Source organism: Mycteria americana, chromosome 1 (assembly GCF_035582795.1).
Source record: "Mycteria americana isolate JAX WOST 10 ecotype Jacksonville Zoo and Gardens chromosome 1, USCA_MyAme_1.0, whole genome shotgun sequence".
NCBI lineage: Eukaryota > Metazoa > Chordata > Aves > Ciconiiformes > Ciconiidae > Mycteria > Mycteria americana.
This window is the reverse complement of record NC_134365.1, coordinates 125126873-125150841: the sequence shown is the minus strand read 5'-3', so window position 1 is coordinate 125150841 and position 23969 is coordinate 125126873. Positions and strand designations below refer to the sequence as shown.

The 23969-nt window shown below is 44.8% G+C and overlaps 1 protein-coding gene across 2 annotated transcripts; it reads left to right on the top strand.

The window, feature by feature from the left end:
- The first annotated feature begins 4449 nt into the window (after positions 1-4449).
- On the top strand, positions 4450-23115 carry ICOSLG (inducible T cell costimulator ligand). Of its 2 annotated transcripts, none has more exons than XM_075519799.1 (7): positions 4450-4604; positions 8043-8083; positions 10687-11049; positions 11541-11825; positions 13400-13576; positions 14711-14746; positions 22847-23115. In XM_075519799.1, exons 1-7 carry the CDS (start codon positions 4591-4593, stop codon positions 22849-22851), a joined length of 921 nt encoding a protein of 306 aa, XP_075375914.1. In that variant the 5' UTR covers positions 4450-4590; the 3' UTR covers positions 22852-23115. The 2 variants fall into 2 exon arrangements, with proteins under 2 accessions (XP_075375914.1, XP_075375905.1); XM_075519790.1 differs by lacking the exon at positions 22847-23115 and adding an exon at positions 17564-19325.
- Positions 23116-23969: the final 854 nt, after the last annotated feature.

Here is a 23969-nt window from a genome sequence, read left to right as displayed (position 1 = left end):
TTATGTTGAAGATCTATGATCAGCATTTACTTTTTTTCCTCCACTGCGATCTCATTTGCAGGTATTTTCCACCCTTTTAATTACACTCTGATATGTGATGCATCAGAGTGCTTCTCTGCTTGTGACCCTTTTCCTGGCACTCATCTCATGTACTAGTAGTGCTGCAGTCATGGAGAGTTTGATTAGATTTTTGGTAGAGAACCTGTGCACTAAAAACATTATTAGGAAATACATGCTAGCTAATTTTTGCATAGTCTTCCACCATTTACATTTTTACCATGATGATTTTAAAGCTTTCTATCCCAAAATTTATTTGCTGAAAACATATATTCCATGGTCCTGTAGACTCTGACATTTCTATTGTACCTGAATTTAGCACTGATTTCTCCCCTTATAGTGAATGAATACTGTCAAGCTAATGCCAGTGAAGCCGTCGCTGAGTGCTACCTACTGTTTCTGGCTTAAGATGAAGACCAATAGGCTTGAGGTCAGCTGTTGGTTTTCCAAATACTTCTTCTGATCCTGTGAAAATAGCTGCAGATTTTTATTTTTCTGTATTCTGGGGTAAGCCCCCCAAACCTAGCATATGTAATATCATTTCAAGGTTTTTCTAGTTAAAGTTATTCTCCAGTAGCATGCAGTGCATAAGCTGGATCATTTTGATCATCTAGGCAATGTACCTGTTTAAAACATGGTACATGAAAGTTTGAGTAGTCCCTACTCTCAGTACTCCTGTTTAATGTGTTTTCTTTAACTGTGTCTCCGTGGTTTGATGCAAACTTATTTGTCTCTTAAGTTTGGATGTTATCTTACTGCCTCCTGTTTTGTCTTGGCACGTTTGTGCATGAAGGGGAGAAGGTCAGTGCAGGGAACCGACCGGTGATCATACCTCTCTTTTGGTTTTGTTACCGTGTCACTGTGCCTGCCGCTAATGACACAGGCATCTGCTTTCCAAACGGGTGACATGCTCTAGTCACCTTAAAAACTTTTCAGCATTCATTATCCTCTGCTACTAATTTTATGTGCATTTCTTTCGTGGCTGTCCAAAAATGGACAAAAATGGTCCTAGTCCTACTCCAAAAATGGTCCAAGTCCTCCACATCACATACAGTCATGTCACCCATATTTCAATTGTCCCCAAAGGTGTTAAATTTGTCTGAAATTTTCTTTTCTTCTACATATGTAGAGACAGGTATGTCTCTGTTTCACAAAGTCTAGTCAGCCTCTCTGGATTCTCAGTAATTGCATTAACCAGCTTGGCACTGAAGATGTGTGTTTTGCAGATACGCCTGTTCTCTTTGTCTGATACCCATTTGAAAATAATCAGCTCTCTAGCTCTCTGGTGTGTAGATCACTTCTCTGTCTCACAGCCTGGAAAAATTAGAATATTGGTTTCCTCCTCTTTTTTTTCCCAATTCTTCCCAATGTTTCTAGTTTCAAAGTCCATAAGCAACATATTTGCCACGCACGAGCCACAGGAGGTAGTTTCTTCTTCTGACAGCCTTAAATGCCTTAATTTAATTACATCAAGTGGTGCAGACACACATAAGAGAGGACAAATTAACTGTCAACAACGAGGTTTTTTTACAAACACTCTACTTTAGGAGCTCAGCTGTCTCTGCTTCTCTCTCACGCTGAGACACACGAGCACACATGCACACAGGAGGAGAGGCCAAATGGATCGTCTTTGTGCCACTTCTATGTCTCAAACGGAGAGTGCAGCAGCTACCTAAGATTGCACCTATGTGCTACAGCTGGAATGGGTTTTGCACTTTAACATCAAGCATCTCGATTTTCCGAAGCTGAGATCCATCTTTCCTGTCATAAGCATTGCAATTTTAGAAGCCCGATCAGACAGCTTGGCATGTGATTTGCCTTGTGACTATCCTATATTGTAGCTTTTTTAACAAAAGCAAGCAAATAAATATACATTTTTGCATTACTAAAACTGGACCTTGGGAAATGAAGACAACTGCTAATAAAAATTCATAGTATTCTTTGATAAAAAGAAAGTCTTATCATAACTTTCAGAGCCATGTGGAAGCAGCAGTAGTAACTTTGAACCGCATCTTAGTAGTAGCTTTGATAATACTTCGAAGTTGGCCCTTCTTTGCGGTGGAGGTTGCACCAGAAAACCTTCAGAGGTGCTTTCCTGCCCAAATTTTTCTATAAGCATATGGTAGTAGGGGTGAGGAGCTACATTTTCGATGAAAACTTTTCGCATAGGCTTTTCAAACATCCTTGGCTGTTGTCATTTATCTTATCTTTGGTGTAATGCTTGTAGGGAAAAGATCACGTAACTGAGGTCTGTATTTTGACCCTAAGCCAAATACCTCGACTTATTGCTAGTAAGCAACATATTAACAAATCTGTATCTAAAAGAATAAAAACATATTGCTGTTCAGTGTAAACAGAAGGAACCACATCAGCTGCAATGATCCTCCACTGCAGCTGCTTCTCCTTTTTTGGTTGTGTGGAAAGAAATGGGGGAGCACTCCCCATCTTATATCTAATGGCAGTGATTTGGCAGTGAGAGCCTGCTTTTATTAACTGCAGGGTTGTTCAGTGTGTGCCGTAGGAATGGAGTCACTGGCAGAAGAATATCCTTATATTTCAAGCCCGCTGGGGAATTCTGCAAGTAGGGGCAACCACCTAAGGCTGAGCCTTAATGAAACACCATTTGGAAGGGAAATAGAAGACAAAGTTGCCTTATAGATTAAAAACTCATCAGGGATTTCAGGCAACACAGATTCCAAAGCCTGGTGCAGCCAGAGAAGAGGTTTGCACCTGACCTTTCCAAATCCCAAAGAGTCTCCTGGCTATGGAGACACATTTGTCTTTCTTCCTTATTCTGAAATTCCTTTCCACCTAAACTGGTATGCATGCATAGCAATAGGCTGTTCTTATTCATAGTGCATGAAAAGAGCATGATAGAAACCATTGCAAAGAACATCAGAAGACTGCATCCAAACTATGCATTTTAGAAAGACCACATTTATATACAGAACTCTAAAAATTCACCTATAAAGTTAAGCCACAAGCATTTAAAGTCAGGAAGCTTTTAGCCACGAAGAACTGATTCCATGTGCATCCCTGTTCACCAAGTGTCTGTTATTAAAACAGGACACGAATATTTGTTATTAAAATATCAAAAGAGTAGTTCCCAAACTAGGATATTCCATCAGGAAATATTTCAGTGAGAGACATGAATTGGCTGCTGCCAATACGTTCTGACTCAACCGTAATTCCATAAGACTGTTTATCTTCCTTTAAATTTAATGTAAATTTCTATCTACCCTCCCACACTGATCACTGACTTGCAGCGTACCAACGATACATGAAGAGGCTGAAGTAATGTTGGCTTTAAGACTCGAAAGTGAGAACCCCCCTTCTTGCCACTGGCTGGCAGTGGAAACAGCACCGAGACCTGCAAGTCTTGCACAACTCTGGAGTTTCTTGTTCATCATGGACAAAGTACTTGGCATTCCCAGGGTGACTCAGAACCAAGACCAAGCAAAATACTGATGTGGCAATCTTTTTTAACGGCTGTCACTGTGGCGTTTGTTCGCAGCGTGGCAGTGACAGCTTTGTGGTGTGTGTCACAAATATTCGTGTTGGTGAAGGAGTCCCAGCTGGGTTGATGTGCCTGACAATAAACAAGCCAAACACAACATCTGATGTGGAGCCAGAAAGAAAACTGCTGGTGAACGTGAACCACAGCTTTCAAATAGCCGACTACTGCTCCAACACCCCTTATCAACGCGTTTCTGTCAGAACTTTTATCTTCTACATCTTCAGGTGCGGTCACGCATCGTATCAAATCACGTTTAGGGTTATTTACTATTTATGCAAGCGTAAACCTAACGTCTTCTGAAATGTATTTGGAAACACAACTCAACAAGAGACCCCCCGGCTCCCCGGCAGGCTTTGCAAAGACCCGTGCCCGCAGCCGGACTCCGGTACGTTGCCCGCTCCCTCGCACAGGCCGAGCGGGGCCGTGGGACCGGTCTCCACCGCCTCGCAGGGCCAACAAGACGCTGCTATCACAAAAGCCGGTGCCCAGCCCTGGCTCCCCGGGTCCTCCCCAGCAGCGCCCAGAGCCGGCGGTGAGGGGCGCCCCGCCTGAAGGGGCACAGGCACCCTCCCCGCGGGGGGCGACGGCTTTGCGGGGGTCGGGAGCTCCTGCCAAGCGGCCCGGCGAGGCTTTGGAACGGGCTCAGCGGGGACGGGCGAGTGCCTGAGACCCTCCACGCCGCGGGGACGGGGCCGGCCTCTCTCGGACCGCAGCGCCCGGCGTGCGGGGCCGAAGCGGGACAAGGGGCCGGCCCTCAAGCCCAGGCAAGGGCTTTGCCGGCGGTCCGGGTGCCGGTCGCAAGGCGCCCCGTTTGCACCGTGCCCCGGTAGCGGGACTGGCCGCACACCGGCTCCGGGTGCGCACGGAAGGCGGAAATCCCCGGCGGGAGGAGGCGTGGTAGGGAAAGGGGAATGGCCTAAACCGGGCAGCCGTCGGCTGGCCGTGGCACAGCACGGCACGGCACGGCACGGCACGGCACGGCACGGCTCGGCTCGGGCAGCCGCCCGCCTCCCGCGATGGAGCCGCGAGGGTGAGTGGCGGCCCGGGGCCCCGGGGGAGGGGGAGCTGCCGCCCCGCACGCCTGCGGCTGGGCACGGGGGCACAAGCCGGCCGTTTGCCGGGCTGCTTGCTCGGGGGCAGCGAGATACACGCCCCCCCCTCGAAAAATGCGAGTTTCATTGCAATGCAGCGGGCAGGAAAAGTTCTGGCGGGGGCGGGCTTCTTGAATGGAGACTGGGGCGAGGCGGAGCGCGGGGTCCCCTCCGGAGCCCCGGACAGCGCGTTGCGGCGTTAGACCGGCCCGGCAGCCGCTCCCCGCTGCCGGCCGGCACGGGCACGGTGCTGGCTGCGCGGCCGGGGCCAGCAGCTCTGCCGGGTGCCCGTAGCCGCCGGGGAGCCGGGGTTTGCGATGCAGCCTCCGCGGCCGGGCTGCGCCTGGCATAGGGGGTCTGCCCACGCAGGGGGTCTGCCCACGCAGAGGCCCCACCCGTCCGTAGTTTGTCACCCACCGCGTGGAAGACTGCAGGCAATTAATTGGCATTTTAAGGAGCCTTTTGGCCCCAACGTGAATGATGGGAGAAGGCAAGCAGGCCCACCGGGTTTTATTGCCCAGTTGAGTGTTGCTTTACGGTAGGTGTTAGAAAAGCTTGAGAGAGAACCTATTTAGGGCACCCGCTGATGCGAGAAGAGCGATGTCGCTGCAAGGTTAGGGGATAAAGCAAATCTTACCAGCAGAGCAAAAGCCCCAAAATTATTATGGCAAGCAGCGGGACACCTTCTGTCTGGCCAGTCTATGCCTGAACAGCAACATCCCATGACTCCAAAATAAACAGCGCATGAAAAAGTTGAGATGCTGCTAGGAAGAATAATCTCACCAAACAAGAATGTATGAAAGAGGAAGCGCAACTTTCTCCCGTTTCACATGACATTTTAAAAAATGTGTAGAAGGGGAAGGTGTGGGAAAGAATTGAGAAAGGAAAAAAAAACTTTAAAAAATTTAAAATGTTTTATAACAAATAAATAAAGGAGAGAGAGAACCTAAGAAACTAATGCAGTTACACCTGCGCTTGGTGGAGCGCACTGCCAGCGTGATGGACGCAGGAGGTGAGCGTACGTACGCGGCAAAAGGGAGGTTTCTCTGCAGGCAAGAGCATTTCTCCCTTTTTCCAACAGGAGCTTGGCATTAAAGCGATTCCAGGGGAACGTGGTGGGCTGACCCTGCCCCCGCACTGCCACAGCTGCAGCCTCCTCCAAGTAAGAGGATGAGCATCTCTAGATCTGTCCGATCTTAACTGTGGCATCATTCATTAAAATAAGAAATCAAGGCATGCTTTGTATACATACATTAGAGAATCAGTTCTGGCTGACTAGCTAAATGTTTGTTGGCATCAGCAAACACCTGCCATGGGAAATTCCCTGAAAAGTCCCATAAAGATCAGTCAATTGTTGTTCTCCGTTTAATTCAAATGACTGACTATATCCATAGTTTCTAACTTGGGTGGGGAACAATAAAACAAGCACAGCCACGGGATTAAGAACTACATTCAGGTGAGCTTGTCAAGACAGACCTCTACAAGCCTGGCACAAAAGTGATGGCTCCTGCACAGGTACAAAATACAACAGAAATACAATACAAGACCACGTGCAAAAGCCACCAAAAGTCACTGCCAGAGCCAGAACAGAGCAGAGCTGCCTCCCTGGAGTGTTTAGGCACGCTTACTTGGGAGACTCACTTTCGGGCTGACTGCAGATTTACTAAAATAAGTATGAGAGCAGAAATGTTCCACGCTGGGCATCCACTTAAACTTTTGAAACTTCATCTATGAAACTATTTCCAAGGACACAGAAAAGGCAAAGAAAGTGTTTTCTTCATTTAAAAGTAATACAATTCAGACTGACTCTTCCCTAAACTTGCCCCATCTCATTCTCTGGAGATGGGGCTTCAAGTGGAGGTAGATTTTGTGTCAGGAGTGTCCTCTGCTTTCTCCGTGGGAAGCCAAATGTGTCTGGGAAGATCATAATTTTCTTGGGGGCAGGTGGGAATTAGAGACCCTCCTCTGCAACAGAGGAGACCCAAGTTGTGCCCAGGCAGCAAGTAGGAGTAAAGCCGGGCAGAAGTGATGCTGTGCCTGGGAGGTGGCGGACGAATCCTGGTGCTCGGCTGGGATAAAGGGGCAGGAGCTGTGGGGAAAGGGCAGGAGACCTGGAAGAGAGAGGGGACGGGGTAAAGCACAGCTGATGGGGAAAAGTGAGGTGAGAAATGGCTGCTGGGGGAGTAGGCTTAGGTTAGGCTTGGAGGGAGGAGGGTCAGGCAGGGCAGGGTTGGTTTGGAGGGAAGAAGGCGAGCAGTCTGGGTGGGAGACCCTGGAGTTGGCTCCTGGGTGGACATGGGCTGCTGGGGACAGCTGTCCCCATTGCCCCAGCCCTTGGCTGAGGGTTAAGAACAACTGGGGAAGGGAACCAGCTGCACCCAGGTAGTGTGGCCTCACAGTCCCACTCGCTTGCAAGAGTGAGCTGGGGAAACTGGGGATGAGCAGGTGCTCGTGTCCCTCTGCCCGTCAGCTCAGCTTTGCAACCTTATCGCACCCAGGGCAATATCAACGTGGGCAACTGCAGCCACACAGCTCCCATGCCAAAACCTTGCCAGTGTCTTCCCTTCCTTTCCCACAGTGGTCTGGAGGAAGGAGAGCACAATGCATAGCTAGGCATGGCAGTGAAAGGCTATTTTAAAGTAACTCTTAGGAAAGTGCTGCACATTTATCTTTTTTAAAGCCATATGCGATGAGAGTTAAACCACCTGGGCTTCATAGATAGGTTAAACTGGGTTTTCCTATGCCATCCAGCGGGAGTAACTCCCTTGGGAAACTCCTGCTTAGATTTGCCCCTCCGGAGTAATCAAACACACCGAATTCTTTCCAGCAAAACCTTTGCACAGCTCCCTGCTATCAGCACGTTTCCTGTTTACACATTTTTACTGAGTGCACAAAACAGTGGGCAGCATGGTCAGCTGCTTGTTGTCCTTTAACCGGATAAAACCATAACTCATTGAGTTTCAGCAAAATGGTGGGATGCAGGGCTTTGACCTAGATTTAGGCCTGTGCAGCCATGCTGCGTCCCAGTGATCAGATATCCTGCAGGGCCTATTTGTCCAGTAAGTCTATATGGTTCATTTTTCACAAGAAAGACAGGCACAACACCAGCTTCATGCCTTCTGCTCCGATTCCAATATTAGTGCGGTTTACTGCTATTCGTGGCCTTGGCCACCCACCCACAGAGTTATGTCGTTTGAGCAGAAGTTTTGCAGCTGTCAAAAATGCAAATACTTAATGGGACATTACGTAGCAGCAGTACCTAATTTACTCACTTCTGCTACTATACTGAAACAATCAATATTAGGTTTATTGGTTACGTAAACAACAGAGATGCTAAAGTCTATCATGTAATACTCTTGTTTGCTTTTTTATTTTAGCTATGGATTTCTGTTACTGCTCCTTCATATCCTGAGAGCTGGTAAGTTCAGAACACTTCAGTTAAAAACGAAGCTGCCCTCCCTTAATGTGTTTGGCCAAATACACAGAGTATTTGTAATATGTACAATATAAACATCTGCATGTTTTCAGCAAGACACTTAAGAATTCCTCAGTGTGACATGCATCAGGGAAAGAAGAAAAAATTAGTTTCTATCAGTTTCAGTACAGAGAATAGCAAAGGACCTTATGGATGCTCTTGCATAGATTGCTCTGCTTGCTTTACAGACATTCCTGCATATTTATCTCTGCCAACAAAAGGCCTTAGAAGTGGGGTAGTAAGGTCTGTTGATAAGCAGATCTAACATGCCTGGATAAAGTCCATGCTTGTATTATGACTAGAATTATACATCACTCTATCAAGTACCCAATATTAGCAAGTGTTTTACTACAGTTCCAAAAATCCCTTTTAAAACAAAAGTAAGGTTAAAGGACATCACTTGGTGATACTTAAATGTTTTCAGAGTTGCCTCTCCTCTCTTCTTGCTTAATCACTGAGAAGGACCTCAACAAAGTCCTCAAGGAAAGTCCCAGGCCCCGTAATCAGGACAAACTGTACTAGATTCAGTTTCAAGAGATGCCAGCTGGCCTGTTCCTAAATAATGCCAGCGATGGAGGTGCCCCTATCTTCCCAGGCAATGCTTTCTAGAGCATCACTTTGCCTCCTGCTAGGAGGGGTTTCCCAAATTCTGGGCTGCAGCATCCTTGTTGCAGTTCAAGCCCGTTACTTCTTGTTCACCCAGCAGAGGATAAGGGCCTGGAGAACATGCTGCCTTCCTCCCTGCAAGTACTGCGTTTGCTTCAGAGGTATTTTTAAGCCAGGGTGCCCAGCTCAGGCATGTAGATGAGCTATTTCTGAGTCCAGTGCACCAACACAAAGACATGTCCCCCTTTAATATTGCTGCCTCCCTCCCACCTCACCATGCGCTGTTTCCACATTTCCAAACCCTCACTCTTGTCATCTCTCTTTCCCTAATTCACCCACCTGCATAATCCCTTCACCCAGCTGTAATCTCTCCCAGCCAACCCCATGCCTGACACCCCCCCCCCCCAACCCCCCATTCTGACATTTACAACGTGCACACTGCTTTGGTCTCAGCAACCGGTTGCACCAGAGAGGTTTCGGCTGCTGGTGTGGAGGAGAGGTGATGCATCCCTCCCAGCAGGGAGGCTGCAGTCAGAGCCGCCCCGGTCCTCTCAGGGTAGCTGATCTGCACCTTCTGCATCGCTCGTCCGCCAGCTCACGCCTTCTCATTGCTCAGCAGGAGGAGAGGTTGCCTTTCTCATGTCCGGAGGCCAGGAAAAGTGCCCTGAAAGCCAGATGCTGTGCTGGCCTACCTCAAGTGGCTGTGAGAGGTTGTAAATGTCTAATGAATGTGTCACTGGAGGTATCTGGGCATGCTGGTTTGCCAGCTGGGTATATTTGTTGAGAGGTTGACACCGATGGTAGCAATAAAATGTCATTGCTATGACATGCCCACTTTGAGAAACACTGTTTTTACTCCCTGTCATGGTTTAGCCCCTGTCAGCCACTCACTCACCCTGCCCCCCCAGTGGGATGGGGGAGAGAATCTGAAGAGCAAAAGTAAGAAAACTCGTGGGTTGAGATAAGAACAGTTTAATTGAAATAACTGAAATAAAATAATTGAATAATTGAAATAAAATAATACTACTAATAAATTGCAATGAAAAGGAAAATAACAAGAGAGAGAGAGAGGAACAAAACCCAAGGAAAAAAACCCAACTGCTCACCACCCACCAACTGCAACCGCTCACCACCCGCTGACCGATGCCCAGCCAGTTCCCGAGCAGCAATCGCTGCCCCCCGGCCAACTCTCCCCAGTTTCTATACTGAGCATGACGCCATATGGTATGGAATAGCCCTTTGGCCAGCTTGGGCCAGCTGTCCTGGCTGTGCCCCCTCCCAGCTTCTTGCTGGCAGGGCATGGGAAGCTGAAAAGTCCTTGACCAGTGTAAGCACTACTTAGCAACAACTAAAGCATCAGTGTGTTATCAACATTATTCTCATACTAAATCCAAAACACAGCACCATACCAGCTACTAGGAAGAAAACTAACTCTGTCCCAGCTGAAACCAGGACACTCCCCTTTTTAATTTTTGGGGGTCTCAAAATAATGCTAGCACTCTTTCTTGTCAGTGTTTCCACATCTTGTGATTTACCTGGTGTTTTACCAGGTGATTTACCATTTTTCTTAATTTTAAAAAAGTGATTATTAAAGCATTAGGACTTGAATATGTCTCTGCAGTCAGTCCCAGTCAGTATGCGAAGTGAAACATGCAGGTATCCATGGGGCTGGGAACGCTTAGACCAGTTGTCCTCAGAGAAAGAAATAAGCAGAAGGCTTTTTATTGTAAAAGGTCCCTTTGGAAAATGTACAGACAAACAGACACAGAGAGAATTAGCCACCGGCAAGTCAGGAGGTAGGAATGACTATGAAGTGAGCACACTCACCTGGCTGTTATAAATACTAATACTGGAGTCCACATGTGGTAGAATATACTCAAAAAGAATTACATTTTTGCCACATAACCTCCCTTTTTTCTCTCTCTCTTTTAATCTTGTAGTTATGGCACTGGAGGAGAAGATCATCGTCAGTAAACTTGGAGACAACGCTACACTGAGTTGCATTTATCGAGGAAGAGAATTGCACTTAAAAAATCTACGAGTATATTGGCAAATAGCTGATGATCAAGAAGAGTGTTCAGTTGTACATGCACTGATCTCTGGTCAAGACAACGAAAGTGAACAGTGTATTCACTTTAAAAACAGGACTCAGTTATTCTGGGATAGATTGGAAAATGGCGATTTTTCTCTGCTACTACTAAACGTCAGCCAGAGCGATGAACGTACGTACAAATGTGTAGTACTGCAGAAAACTGAATATACCAAAGTGATTCACCAGGCAGAAGTGGTTCTCAGTTTAGCAGGTAAGAACTTGTATCACTTACACATATTTGCCCAAATTCTCATTCCAGCTTTTCAAGTTCGTGCCATTTCAATATTACATTTAAGCGTACCCTTAACTTTGAAACATACTTCAGCTCTTCACTGAAGTCTGCTTAATTTAAATGTTACAGATAGGGAATCTAAAACTGGGAGAACACCTGTAACAGCTGATTTATCCAGTGTGGTGTTTTTTCTTCATCTTGGTTTTCATTAATATAAGGGTTCTTGCACATGACTGCGTGACAGCGGCTTAAGAAGTTGCTTTCTTCCTTTGGGTTTGGCTTCAGCCTTCTGCCCTTCCAGTAATTCTCTCCGCTCTCTGGCTTACATACCAAACCTGCAGGTGTTTCCCTTTCAAGTCATGAGGGTCGTGCGAAACCCAGAACTTCTGCTTCAGAACCCACATCAAAATCTTGTCTTTTCAGTACGTTTCAACGTGTTGATGACTATTTCTTTTTCTCTTGTTCTCCAGCTAGTTATAGCCAACCAATACTCAGTGGACCGATAAGAAACAGCGACAGCACTGGAGAGGAGGTGACTTTCAGCTGCAGGTCCGGCAATGGATACCCAGAGCCCAATGTTTATTGGATAAATAAAACAGACAACAGCCACCTGCCTCCATCAGAGCTAAAGATCACCCCCCACGCCGATGGCACTTACAGCGTTTTTAGCACGCTGAAGGTTAAAGCCACTTCTAACATGCAAATAGAGTGCTCTGTAGAAAATAAAATACTGCGGGAAAATCTGTCAGCCAACTGTAAGTCCCTTCATGATACTTCATGTTTTCTAGATAGCAGATATATCAACCAGTGTGTGTCTGTCTGTAGATATGCATTAACGAGGGGTACACATTATTTCAGTAGTTCCCAAAAGTGCCAAGAAGAGTGCAGTTTTTGTTTTAAGCTAGTTATGCTTAGCCGTGGACTTCATGTTTACTTCTGACTTCTTCCACACTGAAGCACATACCCCATCAAGCATGTTATGTCAACAGCACTGAGAAGTTCTTGTGTCCAAGGCAGTCACTGGGCTTTACCATTCGGTTCCTTAGGAACACAATGACTTGGGAAGTCAGGTTATTTTTCAGGGGACACCATACAGTAGATCCACAAATTCCTGAACCCTACCTGACTGCTTTGCAGCACTCATATTTGCTTTTTACTCTGCCTAGTTTCGAAGTTCTGCTTTCAGTCTCCAAAACTCAGTTTAACACAGTGCACTACTTAAAGCAGGCCTGTAGCAAACGGGTAATATTAGCCTAGTAGAACAATACACCTAATAGCAACAAGTATAAGAAGCTATTTATTGCTGATACGAGTAATCAATAGTAAAAACAAGTATTTAGCCACTCAACTCTTCACAAAAACAGAAAGCTATTTTAAAAAAGCTATAAAAACGTTATAGCTATAGTAGCAATAGTGAATTTCATGATTTCCAAACAGCTGTGTAGAGCAGCTATCTGGAGTGGGAGAGCTTATGTCCTGCCTGTCCTTCCTGGTCCTGCCTCCCACCACACCTTTCTCTCGGGGTTTCTGCACCCTGGTGCAAGGAGGTTCGATTGTTTGCATAACTGTAGCTGGATACCCACAGTTAGTCTACCTGAACACACCAAGGAATCACGTACTCTGGACTTAACAACTCCGATCCCACAAACATAGCCAGGGGATATAGATTAAACTATTTCCAGGAACAAAAACTGTGCGCAAGGAAAAATTGCACAGTAGCATGTTTGTATGATAGCATACCCTTGCTGTTATCCCAAATTAAAAGAAATCTAAGTAACCTTGTCATTAGTTTCCTAATGGCATTCGGTCATGTTGTATTCAGGGGGAAAAGACCTTCATCATCTTATTTTTTGTTGGTTTCTAAAAGCACTACCACACTTGAAAGAGTAAGAGATGTGATTTGAAACCTTCAGTTTGCAGCAATCAGTGGAAATTAGTCACTCACTTCAGGGAAACAGGTTTTCACCCACTTTTCTGAATACCATCAGATTTACATTATAGATTCTGTATAGATTTATTTTCAACTGAGTCTAGATACAAGCTCAAACATACAGTCTCCCAAGGCTGGCAGGAAAGAACAAAAAGGAAGAAAGACGGATGCAGGCAGTATGACGACAGGGAGGAATAAACCAGCATTGTATTATTAGACAGTGTAAGCTGGAGACGTGCCTTGCTCAGAAGAAATACCACCAGAATCACAGTGATATGAATAGCACAAATATTTAGTCCTTCAGAATTTTTTTGCGCGTATAAAATGTGGTCAAATATTTGCCTGGTATGAAATGTGAAAATTTATACCTTATTACATCCTTTTTCTATTTTATTCTAGACACACAGCAGAAGCAAAGCGATGGTTCTAGCACAGAAAGTCACAAAAACCTGAAAAAAAATGGACGAGGTGCTCAAGCAGCTGGCATCGTTTCCATTGTCATCCTGATAGGTCTTCTAGCTGTTTTAACCTGCTGGCTGTGGAGACGGAGATCTTCTAAACTAGTGTCCTACACAGGTAATGAGGCCCTTCATTTGCATGACCCAATCTGAAGAATTGTTTTTCATTTGCCAAAATATTTCATATGTCATCCAACGCATTGGTAGAAGGTACGAGTAAATTCTCTGCACTCAACAGCAGGAAATCATGCTGTTATCAAAATCCTGGGGTTCCCTGGGGAGGACATATAGTGCCCCAGAACATGTTATTCTTTATGGTTTTCTGCTAATGCATCTGAGCCTCAGAGGAGTTAACTGCTGGTTGTGAGAGCAACTCAGACTTTGTGCCTGTTCAGGCCATAGTTTCTGAGCTGTGATCCCTGCAGGCTGTTTCTGGACAACTGGAGGGGATGCTCCTCTGTGGAACAGGACTGGGGTCAGTAGCTGTCTCTGCTTAGCACAATCCAAAGCAGAAGTCAGAGGATAAATCAATCCTGAGAGCTTTAGAATCACTGGCTGGGTAATTAAGGGTTCAAGATCCCACTGGGATCCAGCAGCTTTCCACAAGTTAGAAATAAAGCATGTCTCACTGTCACTCCACATTATACATGCGTACCCTTGTATCGCTGCATTTGCCCACACACAGGACTCTTCAGTGCTTGGCAAGACAGAACAAAAGGAGGCTCTAAAAGGCATCTTGTGAACCAGACTCAGTCTGCTGATGTATCTGAGTACTTCTATAAGCCAACTTTTCAGGTATACAAAAGTGAACATCTAAGAAAATGGAGCAGGGGCAACCACACTTTTCATGGACAAGGACAAACCACATTTTCAGTCCAGGCCCTCTTCCTCATGGCTAGCAAGCCCAGGTGCTTCAGAAAAGACCAGGAGAAAGCAGGGTAGTGATCTTGCCCAGCATCTGCAGCAGCTGTGCTAGGAGCCATGTCCTTTCTTCAGAAACAACCCAAGAGTGGTGCAGGATTCTGTCCCAAAACATGGAGCAGGGCTGTTGCTTCAAGCCCAAAATCTATCCTTGCTGAAATGGTGACCTAGATTGTAAGCAAATAGAGTACAGACTGCATTTTGCTAGCCAAAGAGCATTTAGCACATTGAACCTTCAACTTTGGTGGATGTTGCTTAATATTAGTCCTGTTTGGCTAAAGACTATACTTATCTGTCCTACATGCTTAAAATAGTGCATTTGTTTCAACAGATGTCCAACCAAATGAAGACAAAGGAGGACTCAACTGTAAGTATTAAAAATATGTATTTGTCTCAAGAGTGACTTAACTTCATAGCTTCAGTACTCAAGTTCAGCACAAAGCCTTTGGATCAGACTTCCTGGATGTTACAAATTCAAGCATGTAAAGCAGTAGCCCTACTTCTTCTCTCAGCCCTTTCCTTGGGCTCTGTAAGCATTGCCAAAGGCAGCCTGAGAGTCTCAGTTCCCAGAAGTTCCTTCAACAGTTCAGGCCAAAGGACATGACAAATCAACAGGGGACACAGAGCGTACAGGCTGAAGCCACCCTCCCCTCCTGTTCTACAACTGTGCCGCAGCTACTGTTGCCATCAAGACAGGTAGATTATGCTATAAGCCAGGCAGAGCCAAACTTGGAAAATCTGTTTTAAATGCTGATTTTTCAAGTCTGGACAACACTGACCATTTATCACTTCATATCATGTCAGTGCCCATCACCAAATGGTTGTTCTCTGCCTTTTTAGGCACCATATCCTAGAAGGTCTTTAGCTGGGATACAGGAACATCATATGCCTCATGTCTATGAACCTGAGCATACATACACCCAATTTAAAAGGTACTAAGCACTCTCCTTTCCTAGAGAAAAAAAAAATATGCAGTTTAGACCTTCAACGTGTTCGTATATTTTATAAATGAGAATGCAGTATTGCAGGCCAGCTGGTTTACAAATTCATTTATCATTTACAGTGGAGGAAAAATAAAAACAGGGCAAAAAAATCCAAGACAAATTTGGAAAAGCAAATTCAGCACAAGGGACTTGCAAGAGTAGAGAGAGGATGAAATATATGCATATTTTATATCTCATTTGGTAGTTTCTGCTGAAGCAAGTGACTGTTGCCTGGTTATCTCTGCAAAACAGGCAGAAAATACTGTGGTCCCACCAAAACTGTAATAGTGAAAGCATAGTTTGCCCTAGCAGATGCTGTGAATGTACCCAATTCATAATATCCAGCAGAAGCAAAATAACCCTTAAATGAAAAAACTTTTTCTAGAACTCCTTTAGTGGTCATACAAACTGGGTCAATGGTCAGTTATTTTCCAGACCCATCACGCAACCCCAGCCTGATCCGCAACATTTGTGTTTGCTAAACATCAGACAGGCATTAACACTGCTTCCTGTAGAGCATAACGTAAAAAGGAGGATGGAATTTTCTCCTTAAGATGAAGAGGCATTTTCTCCTTCCATTCCTGTGAGCTGCATTAACGTAACATAAGCAGTTCATTAAGGTCAGCTTTTTCTTCTCCAGACTTACTTATACTAGGCCCTATTTTATTAAATCCCTGGAATTAGCTCGTAAGTAGAAAAGCCTCTGTGACATAAACAGGAGTAAATATTTCTCTCATATTGAAGGCTGCTGTAGCGTGATTTGTTCATTAACAACAAAACAAAGATGCTTGCCTTCCAGACACTGTGTTTTCCTTGGCATGTCTCTGCACCATTTGTGGGAGAAGAGGTGGGACAGCAGCTTTGGTGGTTCGCTGATATCAGAAACTGTCCCACCTCCGAGGGCTGTTTTCTGCCAACAGAGCCATGTAAGGCATGGAAGGCAGTATCTTTTGGGCAGCCCAATTTGAAGGTAACTTGGACCAAAACCAGAGAAATTAGAATGATCTAGAGAATGTGATCTCTGATGAAAGATGAAAGATTGGTTATGTTTGTTTAGGCTGGAGATGGCAAGGCTGATTAAGGACACAATAATAACCCTCTTCAGAGAGTCCTTAAAGAGGATGGGACAAGTTATTTAACATCCTAACCCAGCAGACACAGCACTTGACACACAACAGGTGTAAACAAAGGATATTTAAGCTGCACGTTAGGAAAAAAGGCCTTTCTAAGAGTTAATGGTAGTTGAGCACCAAGGCAGAGAGTTTGTGCAGGTTGTCAAGTCTCTGTCAGTCCATTTTTCTTGCTGTTCTGTTTTTTTCTTAACAAAAGAGGAAACCAGTATCTGTCAAGAATTATTTAGAAATAGCCAGTACTACCTTGGGGCAAAAAGATGGGCTCTTGGAGAAAGTCTAGCTTAATTCAATGATCATTTGAGATTTTCAAGCGAGTCATGCGTGGTAGATGGGGAGGAAGGCACTGTGGAGGTCACACCCCCAGGGACACTCTGCCACGGCATTTTGCTTTTCAGTGTTGATTTAAATATGTTTCTGCATCTATGGGTTTCACTTTATAAAGAAGGTCAGGTTGTTTCACAGGGGGCGGGAATCCTGAATACTGCAAAAACAAAAAGAGCCTACTGAGACTAGCTGTTACAAAGAAAAAGGGTTTGGAAACTATGGGGAAGGCAGGTTGTGAAGAAGAGTAACTTCATCCCAGTGGGGTTAGTCTCTCCAGACACCCATTACAATCAGTGGGGCAGGATGATCCACTGAGGAGAAATTCAGAGCTGGAGCAATTCTGAATTGCTTTCTGGAGGGATCCCTTCACTGCCTGTAGAGGAGCCTCAGGGAGCTGTTTTCCCTTGGCCACAGATAAGTTTTGTGCATCTTGTTCTCTGAAGTAGCTTAAAAGAAACCAAAGGCAACACTGACATCCCTTCACAAGGGAGGGGGATGTTAGCAGGAGAGCACTTTTTGCAGAAGAAGAGGCACTTGCAGTCTGTTGCACAAGGGCAGAGGGCCCTCAGTGTCTTGGGTATCGAGGCAGGGCTTCACCCCGGCTGATTCTCTCTCAGCAGCATGAATACATCTTTTCCATAGCTTTGCAGCTTGTTCCACTGGTTATGTAAGAAAAAAACAACTCTAGGACATCATTATTTCTGGGGGATTTTTTTCTAAAAAGAAGTTGTTTTGTTTTTACAGCACCTGTCTAAATGGAAAGTCTGCCAACAATTTGGGCAACTGGAGATGTGTCAAGAGAAGCATCACCCCTATCTCAGTAGCAGCGTTGCTTGTAATACAAGTGAGATTTCTGCAGAGTGTGCCAAGAGAGATGGCAAAAAAAGCTTCTCCAACACAAGAGACAGCCAAATCCGCTGGATTTCTGTTCCAGCCACTGGCTGTGTCCACACAACAGTTGTGTCACGACATCCGCTAACCACTTTGGACAGTCCTCTATGATAGTCTCTCAGCGTTTTGAGCTCCTGCACTGGGGAAAGCCATAAGCATTGGGACTTAGCTACTCTGTGCCAGAGCACTGAAAGCTGGTGAGTGCCCAGTCTCTCATCATCACCATCGAGGACTTTGTTAGTAGCAGAAGCCACCACGTTTCAGGAGCACGGGAAGTTCTTGCTGCTTCTCCTTACCCTGATGATGACCACTAAATGTGAAGAACGGCAGCTAAAACAAAAAAAAAAAAAAAAAAAAAAAAGACACCCACAAAACTGAAGGACTCTCTGCAAAGTGAGATTTGTGACCTTTTCCACTTTTCTCTCTCTCTACAGTAGATCCTTTCCTTGTCTGGTTTCACCAGCTGCGTGTTATTGTGTCCAGAACGAGGTAGAACATTTTGACCCAGTCCTCCAGAAATGGGATTTGCTATGACAGGGTTAAGCACTGAATGTGCTAGCGTAAGGGAATGTGCATTCTTTAAATGCACTTGATATCAACATTTTGTTTTTTACCGAATATTCCACCGAAAAAGGGGACTTCCACTTTTGACAGAAGCCGGTGCGTACTGTGTGAAAGAACAGGCTGTGGAAATCTGACGGATTAAAAATAGTGCTCTCTGCTATGTTAGTGTTGGGTTACCTGGACTTACCCTTTTCAGGATGGAACAAAAACTGTGGTCAAGTTCTGCTTGATTCAGCTGGTCTTTATCTAAGCACTCCCCTGCAGCTTCCAGGGAGGATTTTAAACTGAATCTCTCCTTGTGCCCTATCCCTCCACACCCCAAAAAAAAAAAAAGTGCTGACTATATCACTGTGTTGTCCATGAATGCCCAGAAAGCCAAGAACTGCACTTTCCTTGTGCCAGTGCCTGTGCCTCACTGGTTCAGCCCTGAGTCAGCCAAGAGCAACTGGTTGAAAATAGCCCAGCAGTAAACCTTGCTGATGGTACGACGTTTTGAAGGAGGAGGAATCTAATACTAGCTCTCTTGCCTAGGTGGGGCAGTTTTCCCTGTCTTGTCACAGAGGGGTGGAGATGATGATTTTAAACTGAGCCCTGGAAACACCCGGTTTCTCCTGCACCAGTTGCTAGACTAAAATTCTACCATTTTTGAGATTAAGTCTCAACCTTGTTTGTCCTAGCTTTGCGTAGGGGAGGCAATCCAGTGTCAACTGTGAGACAGGACATTGATTTTTCATATCATGATCAGCTTTCAAATCCCAGCCAAGTGAAAATTAGTTTTGTTGTCCTGTTCTCCCATCACACGGAATCCAGAACCATTTGGCAATAGCACAATTAGCTTTTGTTGAAGCAGTACCACCGAGGAGGCTCAGAGTTGGGTAGCTGTGCACCACCACTGCACCAGTATCTTTCTTGTGGGAGGGCTGTGCAGGCTCAGCCTCCAGGGCATTTAAGAGAAGGGGCAGCTTAGACCTTACTTGATGCAATCTAGGCTTACTCACCAATTTGAACAAGATAGGGAAATTGTTGGGTTTGGGTTTTTGTTTGGGTTTTTTTTTTAAATAAATGAAGCTGCAACTAAATAATTAAGCTCCTGTCTCCTGTTTAGATTGTGACTATACAATTGTGGTTTTTTAAAGACATTTTATCTATTAATGTCAAAAAAGAGTATATTGCATATTTGCTAATCTTGAACGATGTGTGTGAACAATACTGGTTTATTTATTAGTTTCACTTTTGTCCTCTGTTGCTTTCCAATGTACAACTGTAACATACCCTATCAGGTAGGGCATTTAGCTCTCAGTGTTTCTCAGATAAGATTACTGAGGTGCCATAAGTTACTTTAAATGTCAGACTTTCCTTGTCTTCTCTCATGTCCATTAATGTAGGTGTTAGATATTTTCTGAGTGCATATCTAGTCTTCAGTAAACCCTAAAGGGAATTTGCTTGAAGAAAGCATGCAAGCTTGCAGACACCTTAAAAATGTGAACAACATCTGTGAGGATGCGAGGGTAACCATTTCCTAGTGGTTCAGTAAGAAGTCCTGCAGACATTTCCTCGCTATCTATCACAAAGTTGTTTTGCACAGCCTGCTGTAACTGACAGAAGCCTTTTCTAAAAACAGTTTTCCACCTCTGTATTCTGCAACTGCAAGAAGCTATAACAGTTTAGAGATGTAAGAAGTGACCTAGCAGTTGTTTCGCAATATGTTGTTAAGGTAATTTAGACTGGATTATTTACTTCTGGGCTACTTCACGGTGCGTACTGAATACATCTAAATGCAACAGCTTATTCTTGCAAAATCCATACTTTCACTTGGTGTAGGTTTCCAGCTATTTTTTGGAGGCAAGTAAATCCTAGGTGGCAACTTCTTTGTTAGCATTCAAAGGACTTGGGAATTTTGTAACAATAGAGTTTTTTGTCATCACATACCACGTTTATATTTTAAATAAAATCCATTCATTCTTCTGGATGTTTGGCTAAATCTATCAGCACATAAAGACAAGTCACTCCAAACCATTGCCCCCAACCAAAGTGGCAGTTTTTCTTTCAGCCGCATCCCTCAGGGCATAGGAGCACTCCTTTCCAAAGCCCTCAGGTGAGGAGAGACCGATGCAACACAGAGACTTGACAGGCTTTGCTCTATTTTGGCTCACACAACAAAACACCTTGAACAAACTCAATGAAAGCCACGCGGTAGCCTGAAGGCAGCACTAAGGCAAGGCTGATACATCATTTTCTCACCCAACTTAACAACACCTAGCAGAGCAAAGGTACACCACCTCCTGCTTCCAGAACTGAAACCGGCTCATTGCACTGTCCCAGGTCAGTGTTGCACTTGGGCACCAGCATCCCTCTGTTTCCCTTCGTTAAAGATAGTGGCTCACATGAACTGCATGTCCCAAGCAACTTAAACGCATGCACAGGAAAGCACCGCTTGATGCAGCTTTGTGGGAAGGCTCTAAGAAATGGACTCACTTTCACAGAAAAGCGAAAGGCTTTCGTTGTGGCATGGCTGGTAAACCACAGATGGAAAGCCCCGAGAGAGAACATGTGTTGCTACTTAATGGTCTGAATCCATCCATCCTGTAGTCAAATTTGTTAATTAAATCTTTTCACCTATGAGAGCTGAAATAGCTCTTTTGCTCAAAAATGCATTCCCTTTTTCCACTTCAACAACCCTGACTCCAAACACTTTTTTCAATAGCCCCTTGTGCTATGTCAAAGAAATTTTATTAGTTGCCTTTCCAAATTGCAAAGAGAATCCTTTTCATGTTTGGTACTAAATATGCACAAAAATTCATGTTACCCCATGAGGGTAATATCTCTAACCTCTCTTTTCCAGGGCAAGAGAAACTGCTCTAAAGAATAATTGAGTACAGCCCGACTCCGCAGGGAGAGGACCCGCACACACACCACAGAAGTTAGTTAGGCTCTTGGGACTCTTCCTCTCAGTGATGTGATGTGGCATTAAGATCTTCACCATGTTCACTGGATGATATGGGATGAAGTCATTGTAAACTGGTCCCCATCTGAGGATTATAAAAGGCACCCCACATGTTCCTTGAGGTGATCTCCTCTGCATCTGGCAGCCCAGGGAATTACAGGCCACAGACCAGTAGTCTCTGTCTCATTCATCTTTCAAGACACACTTGTGTGTCATGTCAATTTGTACAATTATATTCCAACACAAGAAAAATGCTTCCAACACTTTATGCATTATCAGCACCACTAATAAGCGTAAGTAGTGTATCCGAACCAATGCCCCATGCTGCAAAATGCAAGTCCTTGGGAACTACTCACAACCTTACTGTTAATCACAAACTCAAGTACTTTGTTAGGAAAGAGCCTGTGTCCCATTTTAGTCTGGCACAGAAAATTGCTATGTAGAGATAGACGCTCTTATATCAACAGAGACTTAGGCTGACCTTCCAACTTGCCCAAAATAGGTCCCAACAGTTTAGTAATAAAACCCTAATTTGTTTTCCTGTGATTTCAAGAAGTGCTGCTTGCGGCCATTTTATAATTGGAAAATTTGGACACAGAAGTCACACGCTCAGGGTCACACAAGGCTGTAGGTGACTTGGTGCTTGAACTCCCGTCTCCAGCATGCAGAGACCTTCTCTCCTTTCGCTTGCTGGACTGGAAAGTCTACTTCTTTGCAGCATTCACCCCAGTAAACATCATAAGTCAACAGAAGCCATTTGCTATTTTTGAATAGGATTGCACATAAACTGCCAGACTACACTTTCATAGCTGTTGCACAAAAATAGTCTGCCCTTAAAAAAATTGGAAAGAGGAAAAAAATGACAAAATGTCTTTCAGTTGAGACCAGAAAACTTTTAAGAATGTGTCAGTAAGAAGCAACACTAATGCAGCCATAATGTGGACAGAGGGTGAGTGCTAACATTTCCTTCTTAATTTCTTCTGCCAGATGTCATCACATGTCATCCCTCTTACGAGGCTGAGTGTGTAGTTGTGAAACAAAATCAGGTTTGCTTGCAAAAACTACTTTTCCACAGCATCATGCTGGACTAGAGGCAATTCTATTCCTCTTGATTCACCTCTTTCATCAGACTTACCATTATTATTTTACCTAACTTTTAAAATATATCACTACTGCAGTCATGATAACTAAAAAGAGGTCAAGGGATAAAGGTGTAAAATGTCTGAACTATTGCCAAGCACTGTAGCTGCTTTTATAAACACAAGGCAAACACAAAGTATCTTTATCACCTTATTGGAAACCTTATTAGCCAGCGCAGATCAGTTTGATAAACCACCAGTGACATTAAACTCTGTGTCAGCAAAGTACCAGAAGTCCTGTCATAAACCTGGCCTTTTAAAGCCCTTTCTTTGGTTTTCCGTATGTATGCTCATATTTCCATATCTATCAGGCACTATCTGCAGCACAGAGGGTTGCTCTCTTATTTGAGATACATTCTTGAATTCTCTTATCAGAATCATGAGAAAAATCCAGCCCTGTGTTGGTTTCTGATCTACTGAACCAGGCAACAGGGCTGGCCAGATAACGACTGTCCTTTCCGGGGAAATTCATTGACTGTTTCTACACAGGGTGAAGCACCCCAGGAAGGTCTCCTGGACTCCTGGCATCAGCTCACGCAAGAAGCACGCCCAGAAACCGACGGACTGGAGAAGCAGAGGAAGTAGCTGTGGAGACAGGCGACTCTCCAGGGATCCCCAGCCAGGGTGAGCTGCCGTGCCAGGTCTCTGCTCAGCAGGCGGGCACCTCATCAGGAGTCCTGGCATGCCAGAGCACAGCTCAGCTCAGAGGAATAAGTGCCTTCGAGCAGGAAAGAGCAAAAGAATGAATAAATAAAACCCCAAGCTCTACACATCTGTTCTCTTTAACTGCAGATTATTTTGTTTATTTATTTAAAGTTGAATTTTTCATGACTACCATGAGGCAGACAGCTGCCTGTCAAAATATTGCTCACGGAACAGTTTGATCCAGCTGAGAGTAGGAACAAGAAAGAAGGGGGGGGGGGGGGGGGGGGGGGAATCTTTTAATCTGCTCCAGCCCAGTGACACTTCACCAGTCCTCTGGAGATGAAGCTCTGTGTGGGAAATTTTTTTTTTTTCTTTTTTTTAAAAAAGTAGCCCTTAAGAAGAACTCCTATTAACAAGCATATGCTCTGGCTGGCTGGAATTATCAACCACAAAACCCACCAGGCATGCACACAGTGAGCCAGTGCCTTTCATTAACATTTTTGGCAATGTAGCAACTGCTGACAGGCTTCATACAGTGCGCCTTAGCTTCACTTTTGAGCAATTCCTATAGCGTCACAACATATCTGGACGGAAAATTATTTCTAAACAAACAAAGTCAAACAAACAATTCCTCAGAAACAGAAAACTTGGCAAAAGAAAAATTTGTCATCTGCCAATTTCTGTGACTGCATTTACTGCATCGGTAGTCCTTCAAGTCTTGGGACACAGTAGTAGGTATTCTAGGAGTCAATTACTGCTGCTGGTAAGAACCAGATTTTGCATTAAAACTGGTTTTAATGTCCCTAGGCCACAGGTGCTCAGGCTTGAGCAACCCACAGCCATGTGGGATCCCAGGCACAGAGGTGTGCCCCCACCTGCATACTTTCCAGAAGCCTTTGGGGTGGGGTTGGAGGGCAGGGGAGGAAAGGAGTTTTGTTTTGTTTTAGTCTCTAGGCAATGCTGCTCC

Excerpts from the sequence above, each read along its gene's own strand:
- ICOSLG (XM_075519790.1), top strand. Across the intron at positions 11,050-11,540 it reads AGTGGTTCTCAGTTTAGCAG|CTAGTTATAGCCAACCAATA; the intron begins GTAAGAACTTGT and ends CTTGTTCTCCAG. Across the intron at positions 11,826-13,399 it reads GGAAAATCTGTCAGCCAACT|ACACACAGCAGAAGCAAAGC; the intron begins GTAAGTCCCTTC and ends ATTTTATTCTAG.